This window comes from Mastacembelus armatus, chromosome 1 (assembly GCF_900324485.2).
Source record: "Mastacembelus armatus chromosome 1, fMasArm1.2, whole genome shotgun sequence".
Classification (NCBI taxonomy): Eukaryota; Metazoa; Chordata; class Actinopteri; order Synbranchiformes; family Mastacembelidae; genus Mastacembelus; species Mastacembelus armatus.
The window spans coordinates 15,107,742-15,127,753 of NC_046633.1; the positions used below are offsets into that span (position 1 = coordinate 15,107,742).

The 20,012-nt window shown below is 38.3% G+C and overlaps 1 protein-coding gene across 5 annotated transcripts in view; it reads right to left on the reverse strand.

The window, feature by feature from the left end:
• Window positions 1–20,012, reverse strand: part of rptor (regulatory associated protein of MTOR, complex 1) — a 146,486-nt gene that overhangs the window by 65,081 nt on the left and 61,393 nt on the right. For all 5 annotated transcript variants that reach the window (XM_026303246.1, XM_026303249.2, XM_026303247.1 and 2 more), the window contains one exon: window positions 6,477–6,536. In XM_026303246.1, coding sequence (XP_026159031.1) covers window positions 6,477–6,536 — 60 coding nt within the window. The remainder of the gene's footprint in view (window positions 1–6,476; window positions 6,537–20,012) is intronic.

The following is a 20,012-nucleotide window of genomic DNA, read 5'->3' on the forward strand; positions in this document are numbered from 1 at the left end:
ACTTTCATAACTTGAAGCATTAAAGCTAACAATGTTACATACTGTGAAGATGACAGTGATAGTGTGTAAGAAACAAACTGATGACTTACAGATGAGAGATGTGTTTCAAACAGCATTTTGCAAACATGACATGCTTGCTTGTATTAATTTCATTAATCACATTTTGAAATGTGACATGCAACAAACCTATAAGAACTAATCTGTCATTCATCGTATCAGAGTTGCTAAAAGGGTCAACTGAAAAAATAGCATATCATTGTTATACATTAACAATCTCATAAAAAGTATAATGTTCACTTAAAGATTAAAATGCTTAGTGACACACAAAAAAAAAATCTGTACAGAAGCCAATACTGTCTGTGGCTTTAAAAAATGATCTTGTAAATGTGGAAAACAAAGTGTATAAGTTACTTCATTATCACCAAAAAAACAAACACATTTCTCAAGACAATGAGATAATAAACTGGCTCATAATCCATTTATACACAGTGTCCCACCCACGGGATCCTTTGTCCTTTGAGTTTGAGCAAAGTAACTAAGTTTACAGTAATAAATAACATTGCAATAAAATAAATACGGAAAACAAAATGAACTGTGTCTAGACTCCATACTCAACTAAAAGATCCTTTCGCAGATAATCAGTAGAATAAGTCAGGAAACTAGCATGCTAAGTCTCTATTACTCCACACTGTGAGTCTGAAGACTTTTCCTCACATAACCCTAACCCATTTCAACCTTTAAATGATAAATAATAGCACCAGTGAAGCTCCTGGCAGGTACAAGCCTACTATATCTGTGAGTGCTGGGCCAGCTCGTGAACACTCTGTGTGCTTGCCAAAGGTGTTTGGCAAGTCAGCGGTAAGGATGAACACTCAGCAGTTCATATCCTTGCTCTCTATCCAGTGTAATAGATTTGAAGATGGAAAAGACAGTGTACAGGTTCTTGGATGGACTTACAAATCCCTTCTGAGGTGTTTAGGTTGGTTTTGCTCAAAATGTTTGCAGATTATATTACGCATTCGCTGTCTGTTCTCACTTCATTTATGTTGTAAACAGGGGTGTCTTAATCATAGTTTCATAACTCTATCCAGAGCAGCTTAAGATCTGCCACCAAGGAGATGATGTGGCCACAGACAGTTTAATGTTGGAGAAAGCACACCCTGGCAAGAAACTTAAAAGAAGAGAGGGGATTTTGTATTAAATAGAAAGCAACAACTGACTTGAATTATCTCACGTGAGAGCTAAAGCTTCATGTGAGTGTCACATTTTTAATGTTAATACAAACCTATCCTTTAACGAATCCATGTGATGGCATCAGAGAAACTACAGTAAAACAATGCAGCTGAATTGTTTCATAATGTGCAGGACATGAGCAAGCATGGGTGCAATTAAATAGTAGCCTGCTCCTCTCCATTGTTACTACTGAGTTTCAGTTTTGAATTTAGTGGTTATTTAATTATGTGTGCCACATTGATAGTAACAAGGCACAAATACAAAGGTATTTCATGATGCCTGGCTCACACCTTGACCTCAGCTAGATTAAGAACCAGTGTGAGTTTGGCTTGATACAAAATGCTAGATATGCACAGAGTCAAAATGTCCTCTATCAATGATATAAGCTGTTGCTCCTATCTAAAGCAAAGAGCCAAATCTCTTCGAGGGTTGCTGCAGTGGAGCTGACTCTTCTCCCTGATGTCTCTGTTGAGCTAGGACATAAAGTTTATTTTTATAGGATCAATAGAGTATCTCCTCAGTATTATAAATGCTGAGGGTCTATCCAAGGATGGATTCTTTCAATAATGGAGTCTAACTCAGTGAGGCCCTGGTGAGTTGAGCACAGTCAGGTGTCAGACTGCAGGGAGGAAGGTCGGCCCGGCCTACTGGGGGGGAGGCTCACTGTGAAAAGACTCAGAGGGATGCTAAGAATAGGGATTAACCCATGACAATTGTGTCAGCCCCATGTGAGATAAAAGATAAGGGATGAGTGTGTGTCAAAGAGAGAGTGTGTGAGAGATACTGAAGCTTGAGAGAGACTGAGCAGATCATAGGCAGGTAAAATCCACATGCATCGCGCATCGTGACTCTATCTGAAAGGCTTTTGTGGTTAGATACGGCCAGAATGTGTGTTGGATGTATGTGGGAAGCGGAGACAGAAGGGTGCACAGATGGAGCATAGAAAGAGGAATGATCTAACTAATAAACAAATGAACAGCACACAACTACTCAAAGCCTATTATGTTGAATCCATTTTACAACAAATGCTTGTAATATTTCATGGATGATGAGTGTTCGACATGTGGTTTCCAACTGTGTGTGACCTTTAAAGGTGTGAATATGTGCCAAATGAGTGGCCAGTGTGTTTAAGCCCTATTAGCTGTGTGCTCATGCTTGCATGTGTAATCAGGACATGGCAAAATGATGATGACAAAGGAAGAAAGCTGCTTTGGTTACTATTTGTGACCAATCACACCAAGCACATTTTAAGGCCTGAACAATGACATGCTCCCCTGCATCTTTCTGTTGAAGACTTGCGGAAAGCAGCCTGGTGTGATTGGTTGCTAGGATACCACTAAGCCAGGTGATGAGTTGTGCTACAGTAGCTTTAGTCATAGTCAGGTTATCACATCAAACCCTGAGACAATAACAAGAACCAAAAGCTGCAGGCTAGCTGACTGCTAATATTTGTGTTTTAAGGTAAACTGCTTCCTTGTGTAAATACTACTTTTTAACCACTGTATAAACTATAGTTCTGGAGTCAGTCTGCCACTATATTGTCGGTCTGACTTCTGTAACAGCCTCTTATCCTATATAGCCATGACTAACAAGAAAAACAAGTTATTCACTTACTCTTTAAAGAAAACGATCTGCTGAAATCCAAGCTAGTCATACATGGCTGTGTTTGTAGTATCCTGTGCTCTGCGTATCGTACCATCTACACAGCACGATGGTTAAACTACTAGCAAGCCGGTAAGGTTAAGAGAAAGAATTATGTAGCAGCAAAATTCTGACCTTTTCTACATTAGTTTGCAATGTATGCTCTTTTGAAATTGGATTTGAACTTTTGTCAGTTCTAAAGAATACAGAAAAACAGTAGCAAAATAACAAATTCATGAGATGCATGATCTCGAATTGATGGACAAGTTTGAAAATATTAAGGGTGGATCTCCATGTGGTAAAAAAAAAAAAAGTTTTTCTTTAATATGAACAATGTGCACAATTTAGGTATTAGGCCAACAGTTATTATAATGGCACAAAATGTATTGATGTGAAGAACATGGCTGAAGAAGGGATTTTTTTTTTTTTTTTTTTAAATCAGTGGGGATCACTGATGCTCAAATTGCTGTTTTAGTTCATTTGATGTCCAGCATGTAGAAAGGGCTGAATGCTGGCTCTGCTGATGTCTTTCAGAGTTATATAATGGATAATCTCAGAACAAAAACTAAACTAACTAAACAAAAAACTAACTAAAACAAAAATGGAACTAAACGATTGCCATCTCACCTTTCTGGTCTTTGAAGCTATGCCGGGAAACTAACTAATGTCAAGTCCCAAAGTTAACGGGTGCTCGGGTGAAATATCCCAGGAACAGCAATTTTTGTGACTAGGTGAGTACAGTGACTTCAAGTGTAAAAGACGAGGATTACTGAAGCAGTTATACTGAAGCTGTGTATGATGTGAAATATGCTGCACATAACTGACAAAGCCACAAAAAATGATCACCTGAATCTCAAGGTCTCCTTTGAGCCCAATGGAGCCTTTTAGCCACTTTTATCACATTGTTTTATATTTTCTGGCCACACATACTTTTTTCCAGGATTTGTTAAGCCGAAAACAGTACTAAAAGTCAAGCAAGTAATGGACTTCATGGTACTAAGTGATCAGAAAGACAACATTAAAGAAAAGGTACTGGATGTGTAAATAAGCTAACATGCATTTACAGCTGTATACAATGATTTTAGTATCACCAATGTCCAGGATGTTCACAACAAATATAAATATACATTTGTGTACTTTGAAAAAAAAAGCCTGGGAAATGAAAGTAGCTAAATTTTACCAGAACTGGGTCACTAATAAAGGAAAATTAAGTCCTGAGTGTTAATTGGCTCCAGTTTCCAAGATACAGCTTCAGGTCAAAATGCATCTAAATAATTCAAAATTAGGAAGGGGATGTGCGATTATGCTGCATAACTTTTCTGCAAAATGTGATATAGCAATGAAAATGGTGCCACACCAATAATTAATCTTAATATCTTAAAAGGTTTATCCAACCAGCACCTTTAACACCTGTTTTCTAATTCATCTAATCAAAATATGTAAAATTTAGCACATTTTATCTCAGAGGTCGATAATTTCCCCAAATTTGCAGACCAGTAGAATTAAAATGTGATGGACAACCAAACAGCTGGAGACAAAAACAGACTCAGCTACCCACTGAACACAGAGTCACTGTGTGAACAAAAAACTTTGGGTAAAAAACATGAAGGGTGGATTACCTGTGCCGTGATGACTCAGGTGGCCATAACACACATTTTCCCCACATTTACTCCACCAAAATACAGAGACCTGAAAAACTGGTATCAGCACTGTGACTCATCTCATATCTGCCTGACAGGTCCTTGCTCAAAGATGCCTCCTTGTCATGTGCATCTCTTTTTTATGGAGTCCCCCAGGGGTCCGTTCTGGATCATCTTATTTACTATATACTGTACATGCTGCCCAAGGGACATATCTTGCAAAAAAATAATATCAATTTTCATTGCTATGGGGAGAATACGCTGCTGTATGTCCCATTAAAGCCTGAAAGCACTGATGTCTCAGCTGTTATGTCTTGCCTTGTGGAAATTAAGAAATGGATGTCAAATAATTTCCTGCAGTTTAATGAAGCCAAATGAAAAATAATTATAATTACTGCCCCCAGCACTATAATATTCATAATATCTTGTCTATTCTGGGAGTTTTTTCCCCCCAATAATGTCAAAAAATAAGCCTGAAATCTAGTTGTTCTTTTTGATTTAGAGTTGACAGTCTGGTGACAAATCAGTGACTAAAGATGTTCAACCCTGCATTGTCCAACTGAGACACTTAAACAAGAACTGGTCATTCCTTTCGTCTGTTGATCCAGAAAAGGTCATCCATGCTTGTCTCTCCTTTAGACTGGACTAGTTCTTCCTGTGTCAGTAGATGAAACATTCCACAGTTGATACTAAATGTTGTCAAGCTTATAACACACTTAAAAGACATATGGCACCGTTTTCTGTAAATAACATTTATTATTATCATTATTTTCATTATTATTAGTATCATACAGTCTGGTGCTCAGGCTTGTCTCTAATATGAGTTGCAGTTAAAAAAAGGGCTCAATTTGAAAATTTACAGTTCTATCAAAGCCACTTCCTTTTGAATGAGCTGAGGGATTAGCAATATTCTCTCCAAAGGAGAGCTTATGAAATTATTAAGTTTGGAGCGGAAAGAAAAAGTGCGTCATTGTGGGACAGCTCCTGCTAGCTTGAGTCTGAACCACTGCCACAGACACAGACACACACAGACACACACAGACACACACAGACACACACAGACACACACACAGAGTGAAAAACCACTCTTCATGATGCACAGGACAATTGATTAAGCTTGATGTGTCTCAACACAAAACCCCCGCCAAAAACTAATTAAAGTGTTTTGGAAGGCACAGATGTGCAGGTGCTGTGTGTATGCATGTGTTTATATGTGTGAATGTGCACTCACTGACGGTCAGAGACAGGCTGAAATCATAGCTGAAGCATGTGAAGTAAAATTATTATTAATTTCTGGCAAACATACTGCCAGAAGTAACAAACGTCATTATGAGATTGGGAGCTGAGAGTCCACAGCTTCAAGACATCAAAGTGCTTTCCAACAAGATGTATTTTTTTCTGCTGAGATGTAATAGTCTGCTTTTAAATTACTTACTAGTTCTAAATCCAAGTCTCCTCAACCAACTTAGTTTATGGATGTCAGTTTTGCTTTTCCCTGCACCTAAGAGGGAAAAAAGCCCCCATGATGGTTCTGTGAAACTACTAAAACTTTAGATATGACATCATATTGAGCACTAATATCAATCAGTGAGTGTGTGCCTAAGAGCAAGAGATATTCTGCACTCAGTCGCTTGGCACCCCCGAGGTTTATTGAAAAAAATGTGCTGCTTTAAATCTGCCAAACTACTGTGGCTTTGGCTGTGAGGGGGGAAACAAAGGCAGAGAATTATACCTGCAGGATGGAAAACAACAGGGCAACAGAGCTGACAATAAGGGGGAGAGAACCAGAGAGACAGACAGGAAGGCAGGCGGTGATACACAGACATGAAGAAAACAGGTTAGCAATCTCTGTAGACTGTGCCCTCCTGAGATAGAGCCAGTAACAGGCAACAAGAAGCAACAGAGGGATTATTTATTTATTTTTTTTATTTATTTTTAGGATGGCTGTGAAGTGCCACTTACTTCTCAATGAGGTCTAATGTCACTCCTGGCACCAACTTGGCACTCTTCTGCATACAGAACCTAGAAAAAAAAAATCAGAAAAGGAAAAGCTGCTGAAAAGGGTTGGAAGGAAAACAAGAAGTGCTCACAGACTAGACAAAGCAATAAAACCGTTCAGTCTCTGGAGTACGAATTTTATAACCTATGAGAGAGACAATCAACAGATAAAACACTCAAATGAAAAACGAGAGTTTCAAAGATTACTACCACTGAGCACCTTGATAAGTGTATTTTGGCTGAGTTACAGTTAAAGGGGAGAAGGCGGACAGCAGGAAACACAATCATATTTCTGAACCGTCTGGCGTGGGGGTTATTGTTTACTGTGTGTGGTTAGCTCCGACGGGTCGGGCCAGCTGTAAGTCACAGCAGGTTTGCATTCAGAGCCTTGGCAGATGAACGGCTCTGCACTGGAGCTCACTGAGCCATCACACAGTTGGAGGAAAGCAGAGGTGTGTGTGCGTTTGCAAACATCTGTCACACATCAAATGTAGGTAACATCACAAGGAGAAAGACATTGGAGATTAATCACAAGGTGGTCTCAGTTTTTTTTTGTCAATTTAAGCCCCCAAATTCAACCCGTCACCTAAAATTTGTTTTCCAGTATTAGTTATTCCGCTTTGTCCACCAATGTTTGCTGCTGTAACTCTTTTCTGGATGTGAACTGGAATTCCAAAATGACAGAAACTGCACATGGATTGGGAATTTGTTTCCAAAAGTTGATCCACACTGACTTTAAAGTAAGCAATGGAAAAATAATTCAAAGGTTCTTCCTGCTGCTGGAGAATAATGAGATCCCACATGGCAGCAGTGAGACTTACTGTCTTTTTTAAAAAAACAACCCAGGCTCTGACACAAAAAGGAGGAAAGATCCAACCAGGACAACTTGTAAAAGTCTAATGATCAGCAGCTTATTGACTCTAAGCCGTTAAGTGCAAAAACCTTTACTAGTGTTTGTTATGAACGCAGGTGCATCACTGTTTTCCCCCAGTACAACACAATTCAAGATCGTCCTGCAATTTACTTTCAGATTTCAGCTGAAATACAAATCTTACATTTTGTTTATGTTTTGTCTTTGTTTACAGCATAAGGGAACAGTGAATCCCCAGACATAAAGAGATATGAGTAACTAAAAATGGGTTCTGGCAGAAACAGACAGACGGGGCTAATATAAACAGAGTACAGATATAGCAGGAGGCTGCATCAGGGAAAGCATGATTCCACTCAACCCCTGTACGAAGAGATGTAAGATCCCTCAGGTGTGGAAGATAGAAAAGAGGATAAAGAAATGAGCAAGAATGAGAGGCATTTGGTCAAACATGTATTTATAGTCATTTTGATCCACAGCCTGCACAACCATAGAAAAATCCATGTTTGTGCTCTCAAATGATCAGTCTGACTGCGCACTCCGCTCAGAAGTATGACTGCAAATACTTATACAGTAAATGAACTTGAAAGCTAAATGGTTTCCCTCTGGCTTGTTATTCTTTTCTAATATTGAAAATATGAATCAACACTAGTAAGTGAGTATGTTTGCTGCCTAGCAATGAGACATAGGAAAAAAAGTAAATAATTAAAGTTGATCTGTGGTGGTTGCATTGTTTGCCATGGCTGTAAGGCCATGTGTGATTTCAGCAAACCATACATTGCTCTGCGACTCCCCCTGTATACAGCACCAACATGAATCATGGTGTAACTGTTGCTATCTGTTGCTGTGAGTTTTCACAGTCTGGTTGTTTGGTCCCATGAAAAATAAAGACAACTCAAAGTGCAAAGCTAGCACTGAACCCAGCATGCAATGTGTGAGAGGTGTCGGTAACTCAGTAGTTATCGAAATAACATGACCTAAAAGTAACATCTAATAGGAAACAGTGCTTAAGTTATCAAGCAGTGATATAAAATCTTGTTTCAACATTCATGGGACATACAAAGCCATGATTTTCTCCAGTCCGAAGCTCAACACAGAAATTAACAGTGGTTCACAAATGGAGGAGCCTAAAGTTTAGATAGTGTTCACAGTGTCTAAAAACAAACAAACCAACCAACCAACCAACCAACCAACCAACCAACCAACCAACCAACCAACCAACCATCCATCCATCCATCCATCCATCCATCCATCCATCCATCCATCCATCCATCCATCCATCCATCCATCCATCCATCCATCCATCCATCCATCAGCAACCACTTATTCTTCAAGGTTTGCAAGGAGGGCAGCTGTCAATCCTAGCTGAGACTGTATCAGGGTGAAACATAAGACATTGCAGGGCGTCTGAATACTTAATGAATGCACTGTGTTTTCAGATGTGTTACCATTCTGATCTTATGCAAAACCCTCTGGTCTTCGGAGATTATCTGTGTTAGCAGAGCTGAACTGCATTAAACCTAGAATTTGTTTATTAGAGGTATATTCACACCAACACTATCCAAAGGACAAACACATCATATTAAGAAATGAATTCACATAAGAAAAGTACTGTTATGCATAAAAAATAATACATTTCAGCCTTGTTTAAACATTGGAAAATAATCCAAACACCTCCAGTCACTAGAAGAAATGAGGACCATTCATGTTTGGTTTTAGTAAAAAATATTTTCTGTGACTAAAGAAACATGAAAGAAACAAGGTGGGGAAGACCTCAGTATCCCAGTGGAAAGATCACCATGTGTAGAGTTGGTGTTAATACTGATAAGATGGGAGCATAGGCTTGCTGAGGAGTTGGCTCAGGCTGCTATGCATTGTACAGAGACGCATTGCTGCAGCCTGATTCTTCTTTCAAGGGCTGAATTGTGGAATTATTCTCAGACCAGCTTAGTAGTATTGCTACAGTTTCCTTTACTCCACAAACATCCACATGTGGCTCCTTAACCACAGTAGGGGCCCTATTTGAAATAACTCCCCTTGACTCCTTAACTACATTCTATAGTATAAAGGAGAGATTCGGTCATCATTTTGTGAAAGAAATTTGTTGCACAACACGTCTTCATGGGATTGTTAGCGCTACTTTCAATTGTATGGATTTTGGAGGTTACAGTATAATGCATAAATTTTACACTGTCATATACAGAGTAAATAAACCAAGACATTGGACAATTAGCATCTTTGACCTGAAAATGACTCTAGATTAAAAGTTAAGGGACTGTACTAAAATTACAGCAATTCATCCTGAGGGAAACATGAATGTCTAACTTCAGCACAACCCATTCAAAACTTTTACTCAGAAACAAAAATGTCAACTTGCCAGTTAAAGGACGGAGGAACATCAAAGTCACTGGCACAAATGAATGCATGAACGTGTACCACATTTTGTGTCGATCCCACTAGCAGAAGTGAGATATTTCACTAGATAAGTGAAAATTCTCATCTTGGAAGTGCTACAGTAATAGCTGTCAAGGTTTTGTTCAGTCAAAAATCTCAAACTACTAGTATAATCTGATTAAAAAGTGAGACAATCACTAAAGACACAGGTTTCCATGGTACGAACATAAATTTCTTTACGAAATTTCATAGCAATCCATGAAACAGTTGCTGAAAATTTTCAATGTTGACAAAAGTGATGAACCAGTCAGCCAACTAACTCACTGTGCATCTCTATAGCTGTACCTCCTAGTGTGAGTAAAAACTGTTTGCACAAAAATCAACATGTTTTAGTAGAAAATATGGTAAAATTTCCTAAATATGACTCTGGTACACAAGTCCATCGAAACTAAAATGTGTGAGAAAAGTTTTGTCTCAGTGTAAAAGCTATAAGAAACATTGAGGAAACAGAAACTGCATAAAAGAAACCTCAGGGTCAATCATCTCTAGTGATATAGTAAGTTCATTTTATGATAGGTAGACAACACAGACTGGTTGACAGAAGTACAGATGGGATGAAGACGAGATGAGGAAGAAATTGAGGGATTATTATGAGTAGAGAATAAGGTGGCCAAACTTTAATTGGATCTGTGAGTCAGAGAGCGAGTGTGTGGGTGTTGAGAGAAGAGGGTCGGCGGGGCATGTACATTAAACTTTGAGGAGGGAAATGAAGTGGATCTTGTGTGAGGAAGCGACCATGCTGCTCCCAGGGTGGGAGGTGGAGGAAGAGAAGGAGGAGTGTCTCCTTTGGTCCCTGCAGGGCCGGCTGTTTTCTATAGCTCATTAATCGTTCAATCAGTCCTTCTATCCCAACTCGCCATCTCTATCAGTGACGTACTGGGAGGGCTGCTGGGTGGCTCAAATCTAATCTGCTCTGTCACTGACCTCTACATGAGCTACATCATACTCAGTACAGTATGTTGTATAAAACTATAGTACAGCTTTATTTTGCTGTATTTCTTATAAAGGAGTGGTTCTGACCCTATCTATTCCTTTAATTTCCACATTTATTTTGTTATAACATAATAAACAAGAACAGCTACATCACAACAGTTAAGACATGACAGACAGTTTTACACCTAGAGGCTTAGGTCCATTTAAACACACGTTCATTTTCTCTCTCCCCTGGTTTGTGCTCTCTCTTTCTCTGTCCTCTCTCGCTCTCTCTGTACTTTCTGCAGGTGTCCCTGGTCCTGGAGCTGCATATTGCTGTTGTGCAGTTACTGGCCCCACCAACCTGAACATGATGATGATTTTATTGTGATTTGGTGTTATCCAAATAAACTGAATTGAAATGAATTTTCCCTCTTGGTGCGGTTTGTTTCATCTGGTGTGAACACAGTGATCACACTTAAGTGTGGACCAAACCACCACATCCAGACCCTCAAGAAGAGGTGGTCTCACTCCACATTATCTGGCAAACTCTGGGCGGTCCTGGTGGTGAGAAAGCATACCGACCCAAAACACGACCAAAAGCTATGCATCACATGATCTGATGACATCTCGTGGGGTTTAAATTGATAAATTTCGGTAATCTTGGATTCTGTTCCGTATGAAAAGAAACTGAACTGAAACTGCTGCTATGAAACAGTTGCTGAAAATCCAATGAAGAATGGTAAAAAGTGAAGATGGTAAATGGTCTTATACTTGTATAGCGCTTTTCTACAATCAAGTGTACTCAAAACGCTTTTACACTATTTGTCCATTTACCATTTAATCACACATTCATACACCGGGGTTCAGTGTCTTGCCCAACGACACTTCAACCTACGGACCAGGGAAGCCAAGGGTCGAACCACCAACCCTTTGGTTTATGGTCAGGGCAATTGGTGACTACAGCAAAACAGATGTTCATAATACTGGTTGCAATTATCATGGCTATTTCTCTGGTGCTACTTTCTGTGGATTCAGTGACAAAGCTTTCTTGATATGCTGCATTGGTGGCTCCTTCCACAAAGCCTTTATTGGGCAATTGTTTCTCCAGCTGCAGGAAACAGTCATTACTATACAACATACAATGCATTTGATCTGCTGTGTAAAACAGAAATGTTGGCAGAGATTCAGAGTCCTGGATCTATGGTAATGCGAATGACTAAGCTGTAAAATTTTAAAGCTTATATTTTAAGCCTACAGTATGTATCTGGCACTCAAGAGATTTGAGAATTTTGGTGTATTTTTCCTTCAAATTTTCATGTCACAATCGTTGCATATAAAACACACCATACAATGTATTTACTTCAAAAAAGTACATAATCTGTATGTGTAAAATCCATTTTGTAGCAGAAAACATTTTGAAAAGACCATAACAGGAAAAAAAGAATGTCTGCATTCCAACTGCCTCTTAGCAAATTTCTCATTATTACATAAGCTCATGACAATCTGCTCATTAAGTGGCAATTCCTAAGCTCTAGTACAACTTGTTTTTAAAGCAGAATTTCAAAGGATGATACATTATGTTTAATTCTGGCTTCGAACCTGAGGCCAACTGGGGCCTTGTTGTGAGGAGTTCACATGTTCTCCCTGTGCCTACGTGGGTTACCGGTGACTCTAAATTGCCTGTAGGGGAGAATGTTAGTGTCCGTGTCTATGTGTCAGACCTGTGAAAGACCGGTGATCTGTTCAGGGTGTACCCCTACTCTCGTCAAATGTCAGCTGGGTTTGGCTCCACCACGTCATAATCTAAACAACAAACGGGTTGACCTAATAGATGGACTGAAAGATGGAGAGTGTTCCACCTTGTTCACACAGATGCATGCCTCATTAAGGCTTTCACTTTAAATGCAACATCAATGTACAGTGTACTTGTACAGTACAAGTACAGTGCTAGTGGTATATAGGACACATTATGGTAATTAAAAGAAACTTCCTTAAGATATAGGGATGCTGACCTTGCTCACGGCACCATTTAGTTAAAATGAAAATCCACCTCAAATGATTCAAATACTCTAAGTCATTTCCTATACAACCACACTGCCACATTTATAATTTGTGCATTTTAATTATCTTTTAATTCAGAGAACTAGCTCAGAGACAGACTATAGAAATGATGCCACCTAGAGACTAGCCCTGGAGACATTTTAGCTTAAAATGGGATAAATGTTGAGTGCATAAATTTATCAAAACAAGCAGAATAAATGTAGAACAGATGATTTTAAAAGACCACTTACTGTGGTCAAGGCTGAATCACCTACTGGGCAAAGTCCCAAGATTACAGATCCCAGGGTCTCCGATATTCCCCGTTTCACTACATAGAAACTGACTTCAACAATTTGATTAATTGCCAAATTTAATTAGCCTCATTTATCAACTAAGCTGAGGCCTGTCTGGTAATTACTACTGTGACCCTGTCTTGTAAAAGGGGTCCACTAAATCTAAATGTAAGATGCTAATATCTTTATTTAATCCTGTCATCCCCGTGGTCTGTGGTAAGTGATAATTTCTCTTCAGCAAACAGGATTTCTGCACTAAAACCTAATTTGACAAACTGACATTTTGAAGCACCTAGGATGTCTCACTGAATGTCACTTATATGTCACATATTCAGTTATTAGAGAATTATGGAGATACTCATTGGGACAGATGTATTACAATTGAGGAATGAGACCTGCAGTGTTTTGTTAGTTATTCACATATATGCTCATACAGTGCATCTGAAATAAGATGATATCAGTCGGTATGTTGTTTTAGAGTAGATACCTGTCTAAACAATATGCATAAAAACTTTTAACTAGGATACACAACATTTTCAATTCACCTCACACCCCATTAAATCACCTGGATATATTCAGGTTATTTTGCACCATTAATAAACAGACACAATAGAGTGATACGTGCTGATCATTATATATCCAAAGGAGTGTAGCTTGAATGTTAAGGGTTTAAAGAATGAATGAAGATAAATAATTAACCAAGAAACAGACTAACAAGTTTTTGTATATATTACTAAAAGGTGCACTAATAGTTTTAGAAACTTGGACCAGCACTGTAAGACTTCTGTCTGATCAGGCAGTGGAAAAGTTTCCAAACTTGCCCAAAAATATGCTATGACGTCAGCAAACAGTCAAACTTTTAGAACAGGACAGAGCGGACTGATCAGATTTGCTGTATGGATGATAGGGTTTTCTGAGGTAAACCAGAGGCTGCAATAAAATCCAGGAGGTCTCCAGAAACTAGTCAGCTTAGGCATATGCAGTGTTATGTAACAGCTTCCTCTGTAGTTCAGCCCAAATCAAGAGACAAGAGAGGGAAAATAAATGTGTCAACATTCTTACAAGTAATTTACATTTCACGCATTAAAGCCAAGGATTCAGAGTGGTGTGTATATGGAAAGGTGTGCTAAGGCAGCAAATACAAATTCTTGTGAAGATTTAATTTTCAACCTTACCCCTGTAAAAGCTAAAAACACGAGGACAGGAGCACAGCTTTATCAAAAAAAGTTTAAGTTTTATTTATATTTATTAAACTTAAATAAAGTTCATGTATATTTCCCAAGTATGCTTTATGTAGTAAGTATACTAATGTTAAAGTACAAGTAGTATGCCTTTAAGTGTACTATTTCAAGACTTGGGACTAAATTGGCCCACTTTTTAGTTTATAAAACTATGCTTTTAAATTTACTTTGATTACACAAATAGTTCATATCTAAGTTTAATATTGTACTGCAACTCTACTGTGATTGAAATTATTGGCGCTAATTATATAGCTCCTACACCACTTTTTAGTTTATGAAAGTATACTTTGAAGTATATTGCAAATAAACTTGTACATGTACTGGTAGTTTGCTAGTTAAATAACATTTATCCCGATTTTACTTTAGAAAAGCATACTTTAGGTATACTTAATTCGGTATAAAATTAGTAAACAAATTTCAAAGTTGTATTTTGCACTGCAACTACACTGTAGCAAGTACTGGCCTGTATGGGACGCTATGATAACTTTACATGTTTAACAGCTTCCTTTTATTTTGACAAGGCCACAGATAGCTCAATCACCAGAATAACTCTCCCACACAACAAAATGTATGATGTAGAAATAACCAGATACACAGCTACAAATACACACCAGGAATGTAACTGAAATAAATGAACTCAAACAATAATAGCAGTCAAACACAGTTTTCATCTTTGGGGCGCACTGGAAACAAAATCTCACCAGTCCAACCCCTCAACACCCTGGCATGCTGTGTACAATAAGTGAACTTATAGGTACTAGTTACACAGTTACCAAAGTGAAATGAACATGACTAAAAAAGTCCTGAGTCATATCACAAGTGCAGTGCTGTAGTCCAGTGTTGATTTCCCATATTTTCTGGACTATAAGTTGCACTTTATTTACTCCTCTGGCTTGTAGTGTAAGTTGGGCCTCTATAGCCAAGTGACTTACAGTACCAGAGAGCTGGCATGGGCTCCAGCAAATCCCCATGACCGTAAATAGGAATAAGCAGGTATAGATAATGGATGGATGGATGGACATCATACTACTAGGTGTGCGCAACACACACTGCTGCCATGTGTCTATCTTTCTTTTCTGTTGCCTGTGTAGAAAATAACTCTTGAGGTTTAGAGACAAATAAAACTTACTGCCAGAACAAAACATAGACTGGAATTGAATTGAACCTAAAGTGTTTTTTTTCACAGTGCTACACTTTGTACCTTCGCCATCCACTAGTCTTCCTTATAATAAGGAAAGTTGATTTAAAATAGCCAGTAGAGCGGTACAGTTAAACCTTTGGTCTGTGTTCGTCTATATTCTGCTTTAATGACGCCCAGTTGACAATATTTTTGCTGATAAAATTAAGATATGGTTGTGAAAGCAGCTGTGTGATATATCAGATTTGAAATGAGTGTTCACAAAGACGTTTTCATTCTAGCAAACTCCACATCACGTTTACTGTTTTATTAACTTACGGTGTTGTGCTCCATATTCAATAGATTTTTGACTAGATACATGAAACCTGGTGTAAAAGACTAACTTATCTATGGCAGTGCTTGTATCCACAAAAGGTTTTGCGACACTGGTGACAGAAAGAGGTACTGCACTTTCACTTTTTTTTTTCTATTGCCTGGTGCAGGATTAAAACCACTGCATTCCTGACACAAAGCCACCATCAGGGCACCACAAATGGACCGCAGTAAAAGAAGTGTGAAACTTAAAAAGGTTACATCTGTATGCCTGGCCTACGTTCTTTACAGGCTAATTTAGACTATAATTAATATAATTAGAAATGCCACTTGTACAACGAAGCGACATATGTTTTTTTCTGTTTTTACTGAAAGCAACTAATATTTCAGCGAGACATATGGTTTTTCTATTAGCACTACTCGGCAAGAATATCTGGGTATAATTTGTTTAGTACTGTATATCTTTGATAAGTAATTAAAAGTAAACGGAAAGTACAGTCTATAGTATCGTATTTCAAGTTTAAAAGACGTATACTAATAGCAAACAAATAAATGTCTTTTTTGTAAAGGCTGCCATGCTGTGGGTTGCTTAATAAAGCTGTGGTGTGTGTGTGTGTGTGTGTGTGTGTGTCAAGGGAGCCTTTGCTAAATGAAAGAAATATAAGATGTAGTCATATGAGCCCTTGCTGCTACATTTCAATTAAAATCGCATCTCCTGCTCTTGAAGGTGCATATGCTATTTACAGCACATGAATAAAATGAAATACTACTTGAGGTCATCATCATATGTCACACAGCAGAAAGATTTGCATGTCATCAGCAGCATTAAGAGCATTCATCGTAAAAACAAGGCACCCGAGTTGCATGTGTAGACCTGGTGCAATAATAAAAAGATGGCAGGAGGCACTTTTCATTTCACTTAGATTTAACTTTGCTGTCTCATTCTTCTGTAAAGGGCTGAAGGTAAAATGTGATGCACATAGCTAGAAGATTTGGGGCCCCCTGAAAAAATACAGATGGGGGCCCCCACCCGGTAACGAAAAAAAAAATGACAGTACCCGCGACAATAAATCGGGCAGCGAAATGACAATAGGCTACACTAACCTGTAGTAAAGATCAACTGGGATGCAGCAGCTCCTCTGGTCTCCCTCTCATTCTTTTCATGCCATTTTTGATGTTTTTGATTCATTTTCAATCAGTCAGTCAGTCTCCTTCTCTTCCACCAAGTTCATCTCTAACTTCAGCAGCCACATCAACACTGATTGGTCCTATTCACAAGCTAGGTGGGACTTACAATTTATTGGGTTCCTCAGATGCTTGTCACCGACTGAATAATTAATAAATACCTCGTATCGGACTAAACCATTTTTAGGGAGGGGTGAAGAGCAGATATTTGGAAAACTTCTTTCATTAAATTGCATGTTTCTGTGGTTTTCATTAAAATCTCTGGCATACAACTAATATACATATTAGAATTAGTCACAGAACAGGGGCCTATAGAGTATAACTGCTGGATTTTGTGGGGCCACTATAATTGTCACCACCTTTCACCCCACTAGCGACAGCCCTGATGCACCTTCACATCTGCCTGGGATTGAAGAGTTCCTTCAATAGATAATCTTTTTCTTCATCAGTTTAAAAATTTAACTCTAACAAGAGTCTACAACTATGCTACAGATCTGACAGGTTGTAGCTACTTGGTGCTAACATAGTGGTGCTTTGATTTAAATGCTACAACAAGCATGCTCACACCTTATCAAGGCAGTGATAATATGCTGATGTTTGCTATCTTGTAATATTTGCTGGTTTCAACCAAACAAAAAGTGTACCCAAAGCTAATGGGAAAGTTGTTAATTTGTAGGTATTTAGACATAACCCAAAGTCCTGGTGAAAATTTTCAAATGAAAGATTAAGGAATCACCAGCGTGATTACAATTCAACCTGATGAGATTTTTAATGTTTGTTCCAAATTTCATTACAATTCAATACAGATCCTAAAGTGTCATCCTGTTGGAGACACTAAAGTAAAAATCAGGGGATCAAAGTGATCGCGATAAGTCATAACTATAAAAATGGACTGGCAGTTCAAAAAGGATCAGGCCTTCGTTTTTAATTTAGAACTACTGTTTGAACATGGAAAAATTACTAAGTAAGGGTCTGAGAAAATTCAAAGCTCATAATCTCCAACAGCAGGGGACATCTGTAAAGAGTACTTTAATCTGTGCATGTCACCCTTTCTGTATCATTAAATGAGGCAAGTATTGTTCTCTTCATTAATGGAACATGGAGGACAACTTGTTGAGCTGAACAGACAATTTTGACACCAAATCATCTGAGATGTAAGAGGCTTTAAAAATGCAACCAACAAAACATTAGCATGTCACTTAAGTTATTGTGAATAGTCTATACCACATGCACCTCAGACATGAACACAGGTTTTGCACAAGGTTCATGCGAAACAGTAGGTAAAGTCAGTAGGACTCATCCTCTTAGGATGATGAATGCTGTACTAACATTAATAGTACTTCATGGTTGTTGGTCAACTGAAATTGCCATCAGAACAGCCCCACCTTTGCTGACGCTTATTTTCCTTCATCTCTCACTTTCTCTCTCTTCCCCGAGTCATCCTGTTCCCTGACTCTGTTTTTAGATGCTCAACCTCCTGCATCCTTCCACATCCATTGCAGCAGTGGGGAAATCCCTTGAAGATGGCGGTCCATCAGTAACGATTTTCTGCTCAGCTGAGCAATGAAAGGTACACATGCACTCGTTCTGCCTGTCTCTCTCACTCTCTTTGTAAACCCCATCATCCATCCCTCAATGCATTTCATTAAAGTTTTAAACCCAAGGTAAGCCAGCACATCAGTGAATCCCTCTCAACCCACTCCCTTCCTTAGTTTCTCCCCATTTCTCACTCTGGGAGTTTGTGAAATTAAGGAGAAGACAACTCGGCATGTCTTTATTTAGAAAATAATAAGCAAACAGGGAAGACCTAAATAAACCATATGAAGAAGAGGAGGAGGGAAGAAGTGATTAGAGGGCACTGCATCATCTTTCAGGTCTTGCCTTGTTAGTGCAAGCTGGAGAGCAGGCTGATGTGGCTGCAGGCCACAGCTGGCATGTTTAATCTGGCAGGGAGGTTCTTGAACACTGGGACTATTCTCAATCTAATTGTTATTCTCTGCCAAAACTGGCAGAAGGACCCTGAACTATGGCTGTGCACTATGTCTGGAATTAGTAATGTCACTTCTAGCAGCAGACACTGTCATTTTTCTTGAGTTTAAATGTTCAAGGTGTATTATTTAGAGCAAACTAATATCAGAAATTTCCATTCGTGTGTAAACGCTGAGAAATACCAACCATTGCATTTTCCTAATCAGCCATGTTACACCACCACATTTCGAATCATGTTTTGTTTTAAAGGTGGTTTTTTGTGGTTTCTGAGATTCTATATTATATATATATATATATATATATAGTTGTATTTCTTTGCTTCCCAAGGGTAAATAAAGTTGAAATGAATGAATGAATGTTAATGAAAAATAATTTTCTCTCTGGGTTTTTTTGTGTATAATATTCATATTACATGAGCTTAACAAGTTCATCTAAGGAAATTTCATATATAATACATAAATAATACAAGACTAAACTTCCCTTGATTCATTACTGTCCAACAAGTTAGATTAATTAGTAAAACCAAATGAGGACTGACCTTACAGTCTTTAACAGGAAGTATTAGTCCCAATTTCCCCTGCAAGCCACAACATCCACTTTTGGTGGGAGACGGTATTAAGGAATAATTCAGTCAATATTATCTAGATGGCTTTTAGCAACATGTTCATGAAATACATTGCTGGTAAGGGATATCAATATTAATGGTATAATACTGAGACCGCATTATGCTGAAGGTCATGATGGGATGTGGACTTCAGAGCGGAGGAAGATAAACAAAACTCTTCAACATTTATGGCAGAAAAGAAACATTCTTCTAGCTGTAGGACAACTCCTGAAGGCAACCTGTCATTCTCACTTAGACTTTAAAGAAAGTTTTTTTTTTAATAAAAAAAAAAGTACCCGCTATTTGCAAATTTTATTCTGAAAATTTGTCAAATCATTCCTAAGAATTTTAGTGTATGTAAAATGAAGACAGTTTTTAAAATGCAACAAACAGTGCAGGTAAGTACTGATTTATAGCACCAAGGAGACTGGTCACAGCGCAGAAAGACTGAATTTGGAGGT